Here is a 13,984-nt window from a genome sequence, read left to right as displayed (position 1 = left end):
CTGTTTTTTTATCTTCCAGAATCTTCTCATGGTCTGATCTACTCATGGCATCCCTGCTAGCTTTCCAGTACTACTGTGGATTTCCTTTTATTTCTATATCCCTATATAACCATTTCTGTGATGAGCTTCATGATAGACTTTTTTTGAAATCATTGCTTTAATCACCAAAAATTACACCCCAATGGCATTTTCCCTCTAAGATTCCCTGTGACTTCCAGTGAAACATCTGCTTTTAATGTGGAATTTTATATCTTCATAGAACTTACTGAGATGAATTTTTTTTATTATTCATTTAATTATCATCTTTTTCCATCCATCGTATATTGCCCTTATCTCTTTGCACAGAAAAGACTCAAAGGAAGTAGCAGGGCTGTTTACTCATACCAATTTAACAACCACCTTTTTTTTTTTTTTTTTAATTTTATTTATTTATTTATTTATGGCTGTGTTGGGTCTTCGTTTCTGTGCGAGGGCTTTGTCCAGTTGCGGCAAGCGGGGGCCACTCTTCATCGCGGTGCGCGGGCCTCTCACCATCGCGGCCTCTCTTGTTGCGGAGCACAGGCTCCAGACGCGCAGGCTCAGTAATTGTGGCTCACGGGCCTAGTTGCTCCGTGGCATGTGGGATCTTCCCAGACCAGGGCTCGAACCCGTGTCCCCTGCATTGGCAGGCAGATTCTCAACCACTGCGCCACCAGGGAAGCCCAACAACCACCTTTTTAAAAGGTTCTTTAAAATAATTTTGTCCCGAGCCTAGAATTAGGAAGATAAAATACTGCTTTAAAAAAAAAAAAAAAAGATTTACACTTTGAAATTGGAAAAACTTGGATTTAAATTCTAGCTCTGCCACTTAATTGTGGTGACCTTGGGCAAATAACTTTATTCCCATTTTATGGATGAGGTTATTTGAGTATAAGGCTTTTTATATTGTGAGAATTAAATAAGATAAAGAACATAAATTTTCGGACACTCAGATTTAGTAGTTGCTCTGTAAATAATAACTTGTTTATAGACTATAGAATAACTGGGGATTCCAGGCATTTCTTTTGAGCAGTTAAATATGTGTGTCTTCTTTTGGCCTCCTAGTGAGGAAAGGAAAAATCTGCCAGCCTCTTGGGGACCAAGACTTAAGAGAACGTGTGTTCTTTTTTTTCCTCTCTCTTTAGTTACTGAAATAGAGAAATTATATAAACAAATGCTGGGGAACAGCTCTGGTACCAGTGGCCATTTGCCACAAGCTCTTCAAGCTGGACTTTCTCTGCCATAAAAGGCTTGGGACCAAGATCAGGAATGGTTAGATATTTTTAAAGGGGCAAAGGTTATTTTTAACTTTTTTCAGTCTAGTGAACGTGTCGTTTTCCCAGATTGCTTCTTTACCTATCTGAAAAAGAATCTTAGGGAATGGTTTCATTCTACTTGCCACAGCATACTAGAGTCATGGACTAAATCAGATCTTGGGAATTATCCCATTACTTTAACAATAAGCCAGAACTTGAGGAAGTCAGTGGAAAGTCATACAAATTAAATGTCAGTGACATACACTGACTGATCTTTTAAGAGAAAGAGTAAAAATGACATCTTAATTTAATTACATGTTTCGTAGTTACACAGAAGGTGATAAAGATAATGACTTGCCCAACTTCTTGAGAATAAAATGAAATGAACCTGGTTTTATAGTAGAGCTTTAGGTAGCTAAGAAATGACTGGTCACAGAAGTCATACCAGCAGAATGTATATAAAGAAGAAACTAAAGGATTCACTTCGTTGGAAACCTGGAATGATTCCTCAAAGCAAGGAATGAAAGTATCTGACCTTTCAGATAACATTTTCTATATCCTGTTACATCAGGCAGAATAATTCTCTAATCATGAGCCCTTAAGACATACCTGCTTTTTACTTTGTTGTGAATCTTTGATTGAAACTTATTAACTCCCTTCCTGGTTCTCTGTAGATTGCTACCTGCTCTGATGACAATACACTGAAAGTCTGGCGCTTGAATAGAGACTTAGAAGAGAAATCAGGAGGAGATAAACTCTCCATAGTGGGCTGGGCCTCTCAGAAGAAGAGAGAGGCGAGAGCTGACCTAGGTAAGGATCCCATGCATTTTTCTAAGTTTTTTAATCGTTTGATTGGTTTAGTTCTGTAGTACAGATGGTGAGCTAGATTTGATCTTATTTGGTATATTTTCAGAGGAAAGTACCGTCTCATTGACATTCTTTTTAATACATATTTTCTGAACACTACTATGTTTATCATCTACACAAGGCAGTGGAATACACCGGTAGATTTATTTTTTAAGTATTTGTTGAACATCTACTATGTTCTAGGCACTGTTCTAAGTTGCTGGGGATTCAAAATCCCAAAGATGTAAATGAAGCTTACATATTAGTGTGAGAGTCAGTAAACAAGTTAAAGAAGTAAAATTTGTCAGATGACAATACGTGGTTAGGGAAAAAGGAAAGAAGGAATGAGAAAATAGCAAAGCATGCTGTTAAAATTTTAAATTAGGTACCCAGGGAGACCTCAATGAAAAGATGATATCTGAGTAAAAAAATTGAAGTAATGAAGTAATAAGCCATATGGATATTTTAGAGAATGTTCTAGGCAGACAAAACAAATGCAAAGGCCCTGAAGCAGGAGCAGGCCTGGCATATTTTGTGTTCCTCAAAGAGGCTAATGTAGCTGTAGTCCCTGTGGCTAAAGCGGGCAAAAGAGAAGAGGGGAATAGTAGTGGAAAATAAGGTTCTTGTACGATTTTGGCTTTTATTCCGACAGACAAAAAGCTGTTGGAGGGTTTTGAATAGAGAAGTGTATGATCTGACTTTTCTTAACTTGACCATTCTAACTTCTGTGTTGAAAACAAATTGTAAGGGGATCAGGGTAAAAGCTACAAGCTAATTTAAAAACTCATTGAAATAACCCAGAAAGCAATGATGGTGACTTAGACCAAAGAGGTAGCAAATGGTAGGACAAAAAGTCTTCAAAATCTGTATATATTTACATGATGGAGCCAACAGAATGTGCTGTGGGATCAGATGTGGGACGTAAGGGAGAGTTATCAAGGATAACTTCAGAATTTTTGGCTTGAGAAGCTAGAAGGGTGGAGTTGCCGTTAACCTATATAGGAATCACTGCAGGAGGAACAGGTTTGGGGGAGGGAACAGCTGGATATGTTGTTTGATATTATTAGACATCTAAATGGGGATGTCAGGCGGTTAGATGTTTAATTCTGCAATTTAGGGCTGGAGTTGAAATTTGGGATTCATCATCATATAGGTAAAAGGTAGCTATAGATGGAAAAGAGAATAGGTCTGGGGTCTGAGCCTTGGAACATCCTAATATTTAGAAATTGGAGAGGTGAAGGGGCAGGTACAACCTGAGAAGTAAGAGAAAAACCAGGAGAGTATTGTGTAAACTAAGGAGAGAGGGATGAATTTGGTCAGATGTTTTTGGCATGCAATGTAAGATGAAGGGTAAAAACTGACCTTTAGATTTGGCAGTGCGGGCAGCCTTAGTGAGAGCAGTTTTTGGTGGCGTGTTGGTGGCCTGATTAGTGTTGTTCAGGAGGATGGGAGAAGAGAAGGCTCTTTCAAGGAATCTTCCTAGAAAGGAAAGAAGAGAGATGAGGTGGTAGCTGAAGGAGGAAGCTGTGTTGAAGTTTGTTTTGGTTTAGTTTTGTTTTTAATGAGAATATAGCATTTTGTATGTGATTGAAAGGATCCTATAGTGAAGGGGAAGATCGATGCAGGGAAGTTTGCTGGACCAGTGTCCTCGAGTGAGGGGAGGATATCTAATATACATGTTGAAGAGTAGTCCTTTGTCAGGGGTGTGGATAGTTCATGCATAGTAACTAGAAGGCAGAAACATAGGCACAGTGAAGGTAGGTGGATAAATGGGATGGTCAGGACTTGTGGAATTTTCCATCTGTTCTGACAGCTTCTATTTTCTTAGATAGGAATCAAAATCATCAACTGAGAATAAGGATGAGGGGTGGAGGTGATAGAGATTTGAGGAGAGAAAAGAAAGTCTGGAATAGTCATATAGAGAATAGAAGAGTAAATGGACCAGGGAAATATGATGTTGGGCATAAGAGTCAACCTAAGGCTAGCACTCATTCATTGAAAGCGAGCAGTCAGCATGGTTGTGCGTCTGCTGCACAGGTACAGGTACACTGTAGGTGGAAAGTTGGTTTTAACCAGTCATGTGGTATTTTTTTTTTAATGTTTTTCAGTAATTTAATAGTTTATTTATTTATTTATTTTTGGCTGCCTTGGGTCTTCGTTGCTGCACGCGGGCTTTCTCTAGTTGCGGTGAGCAGGGGCTACTCTTCATTGCGGTGCGTGGGCTTCTCATTGCGGTGGCTTCTCTTGTTGCAGATCAGGGGCTCTAGGCTCACGGGCTCTAGGCACGCGGGCTTCAGTAGTTGGGCCATGCAGGCTCAGTAGTTGTGGCTCGCAGGCTCTAGAGCGCAGGCTCAGTAGTTGTGGCGCACGGGCTTAGTTGCTCCGTATCATGTGGGATCTTCCCGGACCAGGGCTCGAACCTGTGTCCCCTGCCTTGGCAGGTAGATTCTTAACCACTGTGGCACCAGGAAAGTCCCTCTGCTGCCTTGTCTTTATATGTATTTTTTGCTCCCTAATTTTGAAAAACAAAAATGAATTCCATGAGGAAAAAGCCATCAGCATCGCCACCACTCATACACAATTTCAGTTAACATTTCAAGTTATTTTTTGAGATTTTACTCCCTTATCCATAGAGATTTTCTTGTTAACAGAGTCATAGTTATACCACAGATATATTTGGATTTCTTGAGGATTTTTTTCACTGAACATGATATTCTAAGCACTTTCCATGTTATCTTTTTAGCAAAACATTTTGAATCATCCCCTGGGTAAATGGTCCATAGTTTACCTAGCTATTCTATTGTAGTTGGGCATTTTATTTCCAATGTTTTGTGGGAAAAAAAATTTTTCTGAATTTAGGGTCCCCATCTCCCACTAAAATAGATTCCCAGAGGTGGAATTTCTGTGTTAATGACTATAAACATTTTAACATTTTTGATGAAAATTATGTTTCTTTTAACTAGGTGTTTTTGTTTTTTTAAGATTTTTTTGATGTGGACCATTTTTAAAGTCTTTATTGAATTTGTCACAGTATTGCTTCTGTTTTATGTTTTTTGGTCTTTTGGCCACGAGGCATGTGGGATCTTAGCTCCCCGAACAGGGATCGAACCTGCACCCCCCGCACTGGAACACGAAATTTTTTTTTTTTTTTCTTTAAACATCTTTATTGAAGTATAATTGCCTTACAATAGTGTGTTAGCTTCTGCTTTATAACTGGAACACGAAATCTTAATCACTAGACCACCAGGGAAGTCCCTAACTAGGTGTTTTTAGTGTGTCATTAATTATTCTTAGTTTTGGAAGTCAATTCACAAAAAGGTTAACATATGTTGACCAACTTGTGCCATATTAATAACATTTAGCCATTATTGAGTATTAGCACAGTTGTTCTAGGGACCTACTTGGATTATCTCGTTTAATTCCCCAAACAACCAAAACTGAAGCTCAAGGAACTTAGGCTTGCCTAAGATCACACAGCTGTGAAGTTATAGTAGAATCAGAGTTCAGACCCTTGCAGTCTGATTCTAAAGCTCGTGCTTGGAAGCACCTTGCAGTACTGCCTCCTTTAACCCAGCACAGCAAAGCGAAGTTCAAACTAAGCCTGGACCAGGAGTTAGACCTAGATTTCTCTGTCTCTGGGTGATGCTAGAGTTAACTCTGAAGAGCACTACAGAGCAACAACCTGACGCAAGGGCCAAAGGCTGGTGCACTGGCCATTCGGCCCTGTAAGCCAACTTCCAGCAATGGATTGGCTGCTGCTCATCACACTGCCATTTTGAAAATTATGTTCCTATGCTTTCCCAAGCTTCTAATTGCCACCCCAACCCTTCACTGCTGTCCTGGACTGCCTGTCTTCTCTTCTGGCCCTTTTAACCTAGTAACTAGAAGGCTTTAAATCCCAAGGCACGGCCCCTTTTACCTTGTCCTACTTTTCCCAGTCAGCACCTGCTCTGTTGTTTACTATTCTTTCACTGTTTTCAGCCAGAGATTTCATAGCACCGTCAGGGCGAATGGTTCTCTGCCTTGTCTGTGCATCATAGCCACTTGTGAAACTTTTTAAAAGTTTGTTTGTCTCCAGAAATTGTTCAGTAGGCTTGGGGTAGGGGCCAAGTACCTGTATTATTATAAAGCTCCACATAAGTCCGCTGTGCAGCCAGATTGAGAACCTCTGGTCTAAGCATTACTAAGTGACAAAAATGATTATCTTAAAGAAAAAGAAACCTTACCTGTTCTATCTCAAGTGCTTGCTGTAGTCTTTTTTTTTATAACTTTCTTTTTAATTTATTTTTGGCTGTGTTGGGTCTTTGTTGCTGCGCCCGGGCTTTCTCTAGTTGCGGCGAGCGGGGGCTGCTCTCTTCATTGCGGAACACCGGCTCTAGGCGTGAGGGCTTCAGTAGTTGTGGCTCGCGGGCTCAGTAGTTGTGGCTCACAGGCTCTAGAGCGCAGGCTCAGTAGTTATGGTGCAAGGGCTTAGTTGCTTCGCAGAATGTGGGATCTTCCCGGACCAGGGCTCGAACCCGTGTCCCCTGCATTGGCAGGCGGATTCTTAACCACTGTGCCACCAGGGAAGTCCCAGTTTATAAGAATTTGCCTGAAGTACTTGTCATTGCCTGTAAACAAGGGACAAGACACATAGAGAAGAGTTCTATCCACTATTTGATTTGCTTTACAGAGAGCGTGCATTGAGTTTCTGAAATGTTCTTTGACGTTCTTTGGCTTGTGGAAAATCATAAATTGTAAATTAAGGTGGAAAGCCACATGAGGCCTGATAACAAGTAATTGATGGAATTACTTCTTATGGAGATTAAAAACTATCTCCATTTAATAGATGTGGAATGCGAGGCAGAGGAGGTGAAAGGTTGTGCCAAGTCACATAGTGATTGTGCCAGACTGTAGACCTGTACGCTCCTTAGTGTGCGGTGCCTCTCTGCCCTGTGCTCAGAAGTATACACAAGAATGCTAATGGCAACTTTACTTATGAAAACAAAATATCATTAACAACCCTAATGTCTTACTGTTACCTTAGAATACTTTGTAGCTGTTAAAAATGATATAAATCTGTATTAATGTGGGAAATGTTCATGATATGTTATGAAGCAGGTTACTAAATATTTGGTACATCATGGTCCCATTTTTGTATAGAAAAAAGAGATGTATTATATCACATGCACAAGTATAGAAAAAACACTAAAAGTGGTTCACTTGGATGCTGTTAAATTTTTCTGTAATTTCTAGATTTTTACAAGTATGTGTTTTACAGCAGGGTGTTTGGGGGGCTGGCAGTTAGAAAAAGGGAAGGAAAATGCTAAAAGAGTCCAGTAAGAATCAAATGACTTATGTGATCTACTCACTGGGAAATCAACCCCTGGATGATTAAGTTAGCTATAATTTTCCTTCATGAAAACTCGGGGATATTCTATGGCTTTCACTTGTGATTTTTGTGACCCTCTTTTCTTTTTCAGTAACAGTGACAAGTAGCCAGAGTACTCCTGCCAAAGCCCCCAGAGTAAAGAGCAGTCCATCCATTTCCTCCCCATCATCAGCAGCTTGTGCTCCAAGCTGTGCTGGAGACCTCCCTCTTCCTTCAAATACTGCCACATTCTCTCTTAAAACCCCTCCTGCCAAGACCCGATCTCCCATCAGCAGAAGAGGCTCCGTGTCTTCTGTCTCTCCCAAGCCACCCTCATCTTTCAAGATGTCCATTAGAAACTGGATGACCCGAACACCTTCCTTATCACCACCCATGACTCCACCTGCTTCTGAGACCAAGATCATGTCTCCAAGAAAAGCCCTTATACCTGTGAGCCTGAAATCATCCCAAGCAGTGGCTTGCTCTGAGTCTAGAAATAGAGTAAAGAGGAGGCTAGACTCAAGTTGTCTGGAGAATGTGAAACAGAAGTGTGTAAAGAGTTGCAACTGTGTGACTGAGCTTGATGACCCAGTTGAAAAGCTTCATTTGGATCTGTGCTGCCTTGCTGGTAACCAGGAAGACCTTGGTAAGGACTCTCTAGGTCCTACCAAACCAAGCAAGATTGAAGGGACTAGTATGAGTGTCACAGAGCCTCCTTCTCCTGCCAGTCCTTATGCTTCAGAAGGCTGTGGAACGCTACCTCTTCCTTTGGGATCTTGTGGAGAAGGCTCTGAAGTGGTAGGCAAAGAGAATAGCTCCCCAGAGAATAAAAACTGGTTATTGGCCATGGCAGCCAAACGGAAGGCTGAGAATTCGTCTCCACGAAGTCCATCGTCCCAGACCCCCAACCCTAGGAGACAGAGTGGAAAGACTTCTCCAGGCCCGGTAAGTTGGCAGTGGTAGAAGATGCATTTCCCAACTTGGCCAGGGCAGGCACAGATCTCTTCTCAGAAGTCAGAATGCTTTTTTTTTTTTTTTTTTAAAGTAAATCTATTTATTCCTAGGACTGCCAGATTTAGCACATACAAATGCAGGACAGATATTCATGGGACATATTTATACTAAAAGTTTTTCATACTAAAAGTTATTTGTTGCTTGAAATTCAAATGTAGCTGGGTGTGTCCTGTATTTTATCTGGCAACCCTATTTACTTCCATTAAAATCCCATCTGTCAGGGTCCATACCCCTCAGCCCCGTTGCCTGATTCATCAAAGCCTTCTTCATCCTCCAGGATATCAATTCAAAAATATCTTCCCTCTCCTTTGTTTGACATTATTCCCTCCCCTACCCCCCAGCCCCTGCAGCCTCTTTTTATAGATTCTCTCCCCTTTTTATAGATAAAGCTGTAATTCATGGACAATTTGCCAACATCCATAAATAGATTTTCAATATGTAATTACAGCTTATAATTATTTAAAATAAAGCAAAATTAAGAGACTTACAAAGCAATTTAAGTGAAGAATCCTTCTAGATTTTTATGACTTCTCCCCAATCTTTTACGATCATCTTGCTCACACCAGTATTTTTGACAGCTCACCTGTATCTGCCTTTTTTTTAAACAATCAGTTTAACTTATCTTTTTATTTAACTTAGATAATTTCAAAAACAGATATTGCTGGCAGAAATAGCTTTGTGAACCTTGAAAAGCAAGTGACTCATTATGGTGGAGGCAGAAGTAGCTGTGAGCATTGGGTGAGCTATGGACACCAGTCAAAGGGAATAGAAAGCTTCTGCTACTCAGTTTGCAAGTTAAGGATGGAGGTGGGTTAAGGAAGTTTCTCCTGTAGTTCATAGTAGCTCTTTCTCTGTGTTAGGGAGAAGGTGGAAGAATGATTGAAACCCAATTTAGGAGTCATGATCAGTAACATCTGCCCATTTAAAGGGCAGAAGCTAGATGACCTTAAGCCAGTTCTAGTTTAATAAGTGCTCATATCCCCCTCCTACTGTCATGAAGCCTATTCCATAATTTTAGGAAAGATAAACTAGAAATATTTTAAAGATTACTTCAAACACAAACTCCAAGACCTGCTACAGAATATAAAAAAAAAAAAGCTATAAGTAGTCTTTCCTTTCTTCTCTCAAAATTATCACTGTAGGTGATCTTTGCCCCTAGCTAAAATTCCTATCATTATAGGAATTTTATTTCAGGGAGCTGGTCCGAGCTATGTTTTAGCAGAAAAGCAATTTGAATAAAAAATTGTTTTCATGAATGTGTACACCTTAAAGGCTTTAAAAAAATAGTGCGCTGGTCCAAGATATTTCTGGCTTTATAATTTCAATCTTTGAAGCTTAAGTTTCTTTAAAATAATTTTTTTCTTTATGTACATGTTGATAATGTAGACTTCAGAAAGGAGTAGTATCTGCCATTTGAATACTTATCTCGTTTGTAAATTTGGGAGGGTGATTTACTCACATATTTCAAAGAGGATGGTAATTGTAACCTCTTTGGTTCCTATTATGAGGCTTAACTGGTAAATATTTTCTGTTCACGTGAAAAATCTGTTTCTTCCTTCCTTGCATGCTGCCTTAAATTTTTCTGTATTTAGTACAAATCAACCAAAAGAGACATTGCCATCAAAGTATTTGAGACTGAAATCTATCTGACTAAATAAGCAAATTTCTAGGCATCCTATCTTAAAATACCCTTAGTGATAACTTGCTGAGGTAACAGCTGAACTTTATCTTAGACAATCTTTAAAATCTAAACTTTCTTCTTCTAGGTTACCATTACTCCCAGCTCCATGCGGAAAATCTGTACATATTTCCATAGAAAGTCCCAAGATGACTACTGTAGTCCAGAACAGTCAACAGAATTATAGATTCTCATCTGAGTGAGTTAACTGAACTTTGACCCATTAAAACAAGATAAAAAATTCAACAGAGTGACTCTGTAACTCTGGTTTTAAGAAAGCTACCGTTTTTTCCTTTTTAGAGAAAATCCTTTCAACTCCGAAATTTACCTAGCCTGGTTCTACTGCCATGGTGTACCTGCAGCTTCCTCGGAAAGAATGCTGTGTTTAAATTTCATAAAGTAAGTTTGTCACTGTGTAACATTTTGAATGAGTAGTCTTTACTTTTTAAATTATGCATCTTCTGTACAATAATGACATCCCATGTCATAGAGGCAAAAAAACAAGTGTTGTCTCTTGTTACTCTGAAACTTTCTGGGCACAGTGGAAAGTATCTGCGGGCCACAGCAGGAGGCCTGTCTGTGAAGGTCAGCTGCTGAAGAGGACCCTGGGTCTCTGCTGCTTCCAACAAATACAGTTTCATATAAAATATATATAATCTTTTCACTACATTTTTGTGGGTATTTTTAAGTATGTGGTAAAATGTGATGTTTAGACAAGCAAATTTATATTGATTCAGTGTTAAAATACAATCTCAAGTTAAAATCATCTTTATTTTAAAAGCAGTGATAAATATCAGCTCGTTGGAGAACACTAGAAATGTTTGTCTTTTTTCCGCCTATATACATCTCCCATATGAGATCTAAGGTTCTCATATTTTTACCAAACAATCTACTATGTTTCCAGCCCAACATCACGTTCTAGAAGAGGTTATAGTTTTTGCCATTTACTGGAGGAAGATGTTTATAGAATCAGTAGTCACTGAAGCTGCAGTTTGAATTCAGTCTTCAGTTCTCTAGGGGCTGCTACTTTTTTTAAAAAGAAGTCATCAGATTTTAAGAAAAAGTAATGATTTTTTATTGGTATTTTTATAAAAGTAGGTAGTTCTTAACTGAAAATCCAGAACCTAAAGAGTAAATCTTGACTTTAACTTGATTTTTTGGATTCTCTTTATATACGAAAAAGCAGTGATCTTCTAGTAGAGCCCTGAGCCAAACATCATGGAATTTTCTCTAGGTATTTAATATAGAGAGTGTATACACTGACTCTCAGTTAATAATGTGCACAATGTCTTGAGTATCCCTTACCCTAAAGTTACGTATCAATCAGCTTGAAATGAACCATTGTTTTATATTTTAGCCCTTTGTAACCTCATAGAAACAAGCTCCGTGTACTTTCTATGTACTGTGTCCTTGGAAGGGAGTCCCCTTCCGATCATGAAACTTGATTCATTTTATCCACATCCCTGAGGACTGTGTAGACTTTATTCATACTTATGTCATCATTTTAAAATCTATTCTTAATGATAACTCTTTAATTCCTTTGATTCTTATAAATGAAGGTGTAACAACAAGAACCGCATGGGTCAGTTAAGCATGGGTTCTGGTTTTATCCAAGGAGAAAGGTAAATAAAGGAAAGCCACAGAAATGCTATTTTCGAAACAAAGTATGCCGTAGCATTAACTGAATATTTAAGAACTCTACTTATATTTGACGTTTGATTTTTGTGTGTTTGTGGGAAGGTGTTATTTATGTCCAATACCTGAAAATAATGCAGTCTATCTTTCTTGATTTGAAAGCCAGTGGGGAAAAGGATCCATGAAAAAGAGAACTAAAGTAGGTGGTTTTCTTCTTTGTACCCCTGCTCATCTGACAATTTCTGCTGAGTGAAATTGGGGATAAATGTGGCTGTCAGAAACTGTGCTGAGAGTCTACTGAGTGTAACATTCCCACTTGGAAAACTAGTACTTCAAGTGGGTGCCAAAGGTCAAATGTAATGAGATAATAATTATCCCTGCTTGTGTCAGTGTCAGACTTTGAGCTGCTCCTGAATAATAAAGCCTTTTACCTTATCTGATGTTCTTTTCTGAGCTTTTGCATTAACCTAGAAGCAGTCTGTCTACACAAAAGAACTATAGCAGTAATCAAGAATCCCTTCTACTTGCTCATTGAATAAAATTTGTTTATTCCCAAGGACATGATCTAGTTCAGGATGAAAGAGGTTTTCATAAAATACGTCTTGCTTGATCAGACCTTGAGTGTTTAAGGTGGCTTGGATTACCTGATAAAGGAGGGTGGAGTGGTGTAATTCTTTTTCGAAACAAGTATTTCCAGCCCAAGCTTTTCTATTTGAATACACTCCAAGCGCTATTGCTACAAAGCTGTATTAAAGTTTCCTTTTGGCTGTTTCAACACAGGCCCTTAATTTACTTTTGCAAGGGTTGACTAATTAGTCCTTTAAAACGTCTCTTAATCTAGGCTGCATTTTCAGTTGGTGGTAAATCAGAATCATGTGTAGCTTACCCCGTTGGGGTGGCAGAAGGCAGGTTCAGCCCACCATCCCTATCCCCAGCCTTAATAACTTAAAACTTTAAGATTTTTGGGATACCCTGTGCAGGAGGCATTCTTTAAAACCTCAACTGTGCAATATGCATGTCTAGACATTACTTTTTTCTTTTTAAGTGTGTGTGTATGTGTATGTGTGTGAGTTGCTTTAACCCTCACCTTGAAATTAGCCAGTGGCAATGATCTTGTATAGGTCACAGCAGTTTAACATATGCTTTCTGAGAGCCTGTTGTAGCCGACACACTGCTGCTCTTAGGTCTGTTCTTCTGCTTTTCCTAGTCCCAAAAGGGACAGGACTTCCTCTCACACTGCTCTTAAAGCAAAGGACAAGCAGTCTCACAGAGAGAATCCGTTCCACAGCTAGGCAGTGCGGGCAACATTTTACAGATGTGCATCAGAAGAGAAACTGGGTGAGAATGTCGTACCAGAAAACCTGAGTTCTTGTCCTCCTTGTGGCAGTTCAGCACAGGTGGTTTCTGCTTTGTAATTTTATACAGGACTGAATGCTGGCCCCGTTGAGCATCAAACCGCTTCCCACACAGGTCTCCATAGGAGATCCTTTGCCTGCCCTCGGTTCGGATCATGCCACATCTCGGATTAACCGGTTACGCATCAGATGCCTAGGAATTGTGGAAAAACCTGCATTGTGCATGTGCACTTTAGAGATTGTTTGGACGTTATAAGCAAGCCAAGCAACATTTTGTTGGATGTGAAGTGAGTCAAATACTTCATTAGATCCAATGCCAGGAATACAAGCCCAGCTCGTTATAAAGGACCCACTTTGTCATCTAAAGGGGTAGAAAAACCTGTTTTATTTCTGAGCTACGTTTGAGCGCATGCTAAAAAGTGTAAGGGTTGTTAAAGAATTATGTAAAGTCAAGTCAGCCTTTAAAAAAAACATTAGGCAGCTTGTTTGGATCAGTATGCCTACAGCAAGTATGTACAACACAAATGAGAGGTGTTATAATATTAAAGCATAGGCTTATTCCATCCCCGAAGCTCATCCCTCCCACTTCCCTGCTAAGCCAGGAAAGAGGACTTCAAGGATATATAACCAGGTTCTTAATTTTGAATTTCAAAGGTTTAATATTCCATTTATACCCCATTTCTCTTTAATTTCCTTAGCTTGCCACTTGCCCTTTCCCATTTTGACATTCTAAATAATTCAAGCCATTTTGTAGAATATGAATAGCACATTTCAAATGCCTTTGATTGGAAGACATTCAATTCAGCCAACACATCCATCACCTGGAAGATGT

General features: G+C 39.4%; 1 protein-coding gene across 2 annotated transcripts in view; it reads left to right on the top strand.

The window, feature by feature from the left end:
- The window catches only part of DTL (denticleless E3 ubiquitin protein ligase homolog), a 39,457-nt gene extending 27,225 nt beyond the window's left edge, over positions 1 to 12,232 (top strand). Inside the window, exons 13-16 of one of the 2 annotated variants that reach the window (XM_036841280.1) lie at positions 1,949 to 2,084; positions 7,583 to 8,415; positions 10,251 to 10,361; positions 10,463 to 12,232. In XM_036841280.1, coding sequence (XP_036697175.1) covers positions 1,949 to 2,084; positions 7,583 to 8,415; positions 10,251 to 10,349 — 1,068 coding nt within the window. In that variant the 3' untranslated portion in view covers positions 10,350 to 10,361; positions 10,463 to 12,232. The remainder of the gene's footprint in view (positions 1 to 1,948; positions 2,085 to 7,582; positions 8,416 to 10,250; positions 10,362 to 10,462) is intronic. The other variant, XM_036841360.1, reaches the window with a different exon arrangement.
- The last annotated feature ends 1,752 nt before the right edge of the window (positions 12,233 to 13,984 follow it).

The sequence above is a fragment of the Balaenoptera musculus genome, chromosome 1 (assembly GCF_009873245.2).
Source record: "Balaenoptera musculus isolate JJ_BM4_2016_0621 chromosome 1, mBalMus1.pri.v3, whole genome shotgun sequence".
NCBI classification, from domain to species: Eukaryota; Metazoa; Chordata; class Mammalia; order Artiodactyla; family Balaenopteridae; genus Balaenoptera; species Balaenoptera musculus.
The sequence above is the reverse complement of the archived record's forward strand: the minus strand, read 5'-3'. Positions and strand labels throughout refer to the sequence as shown.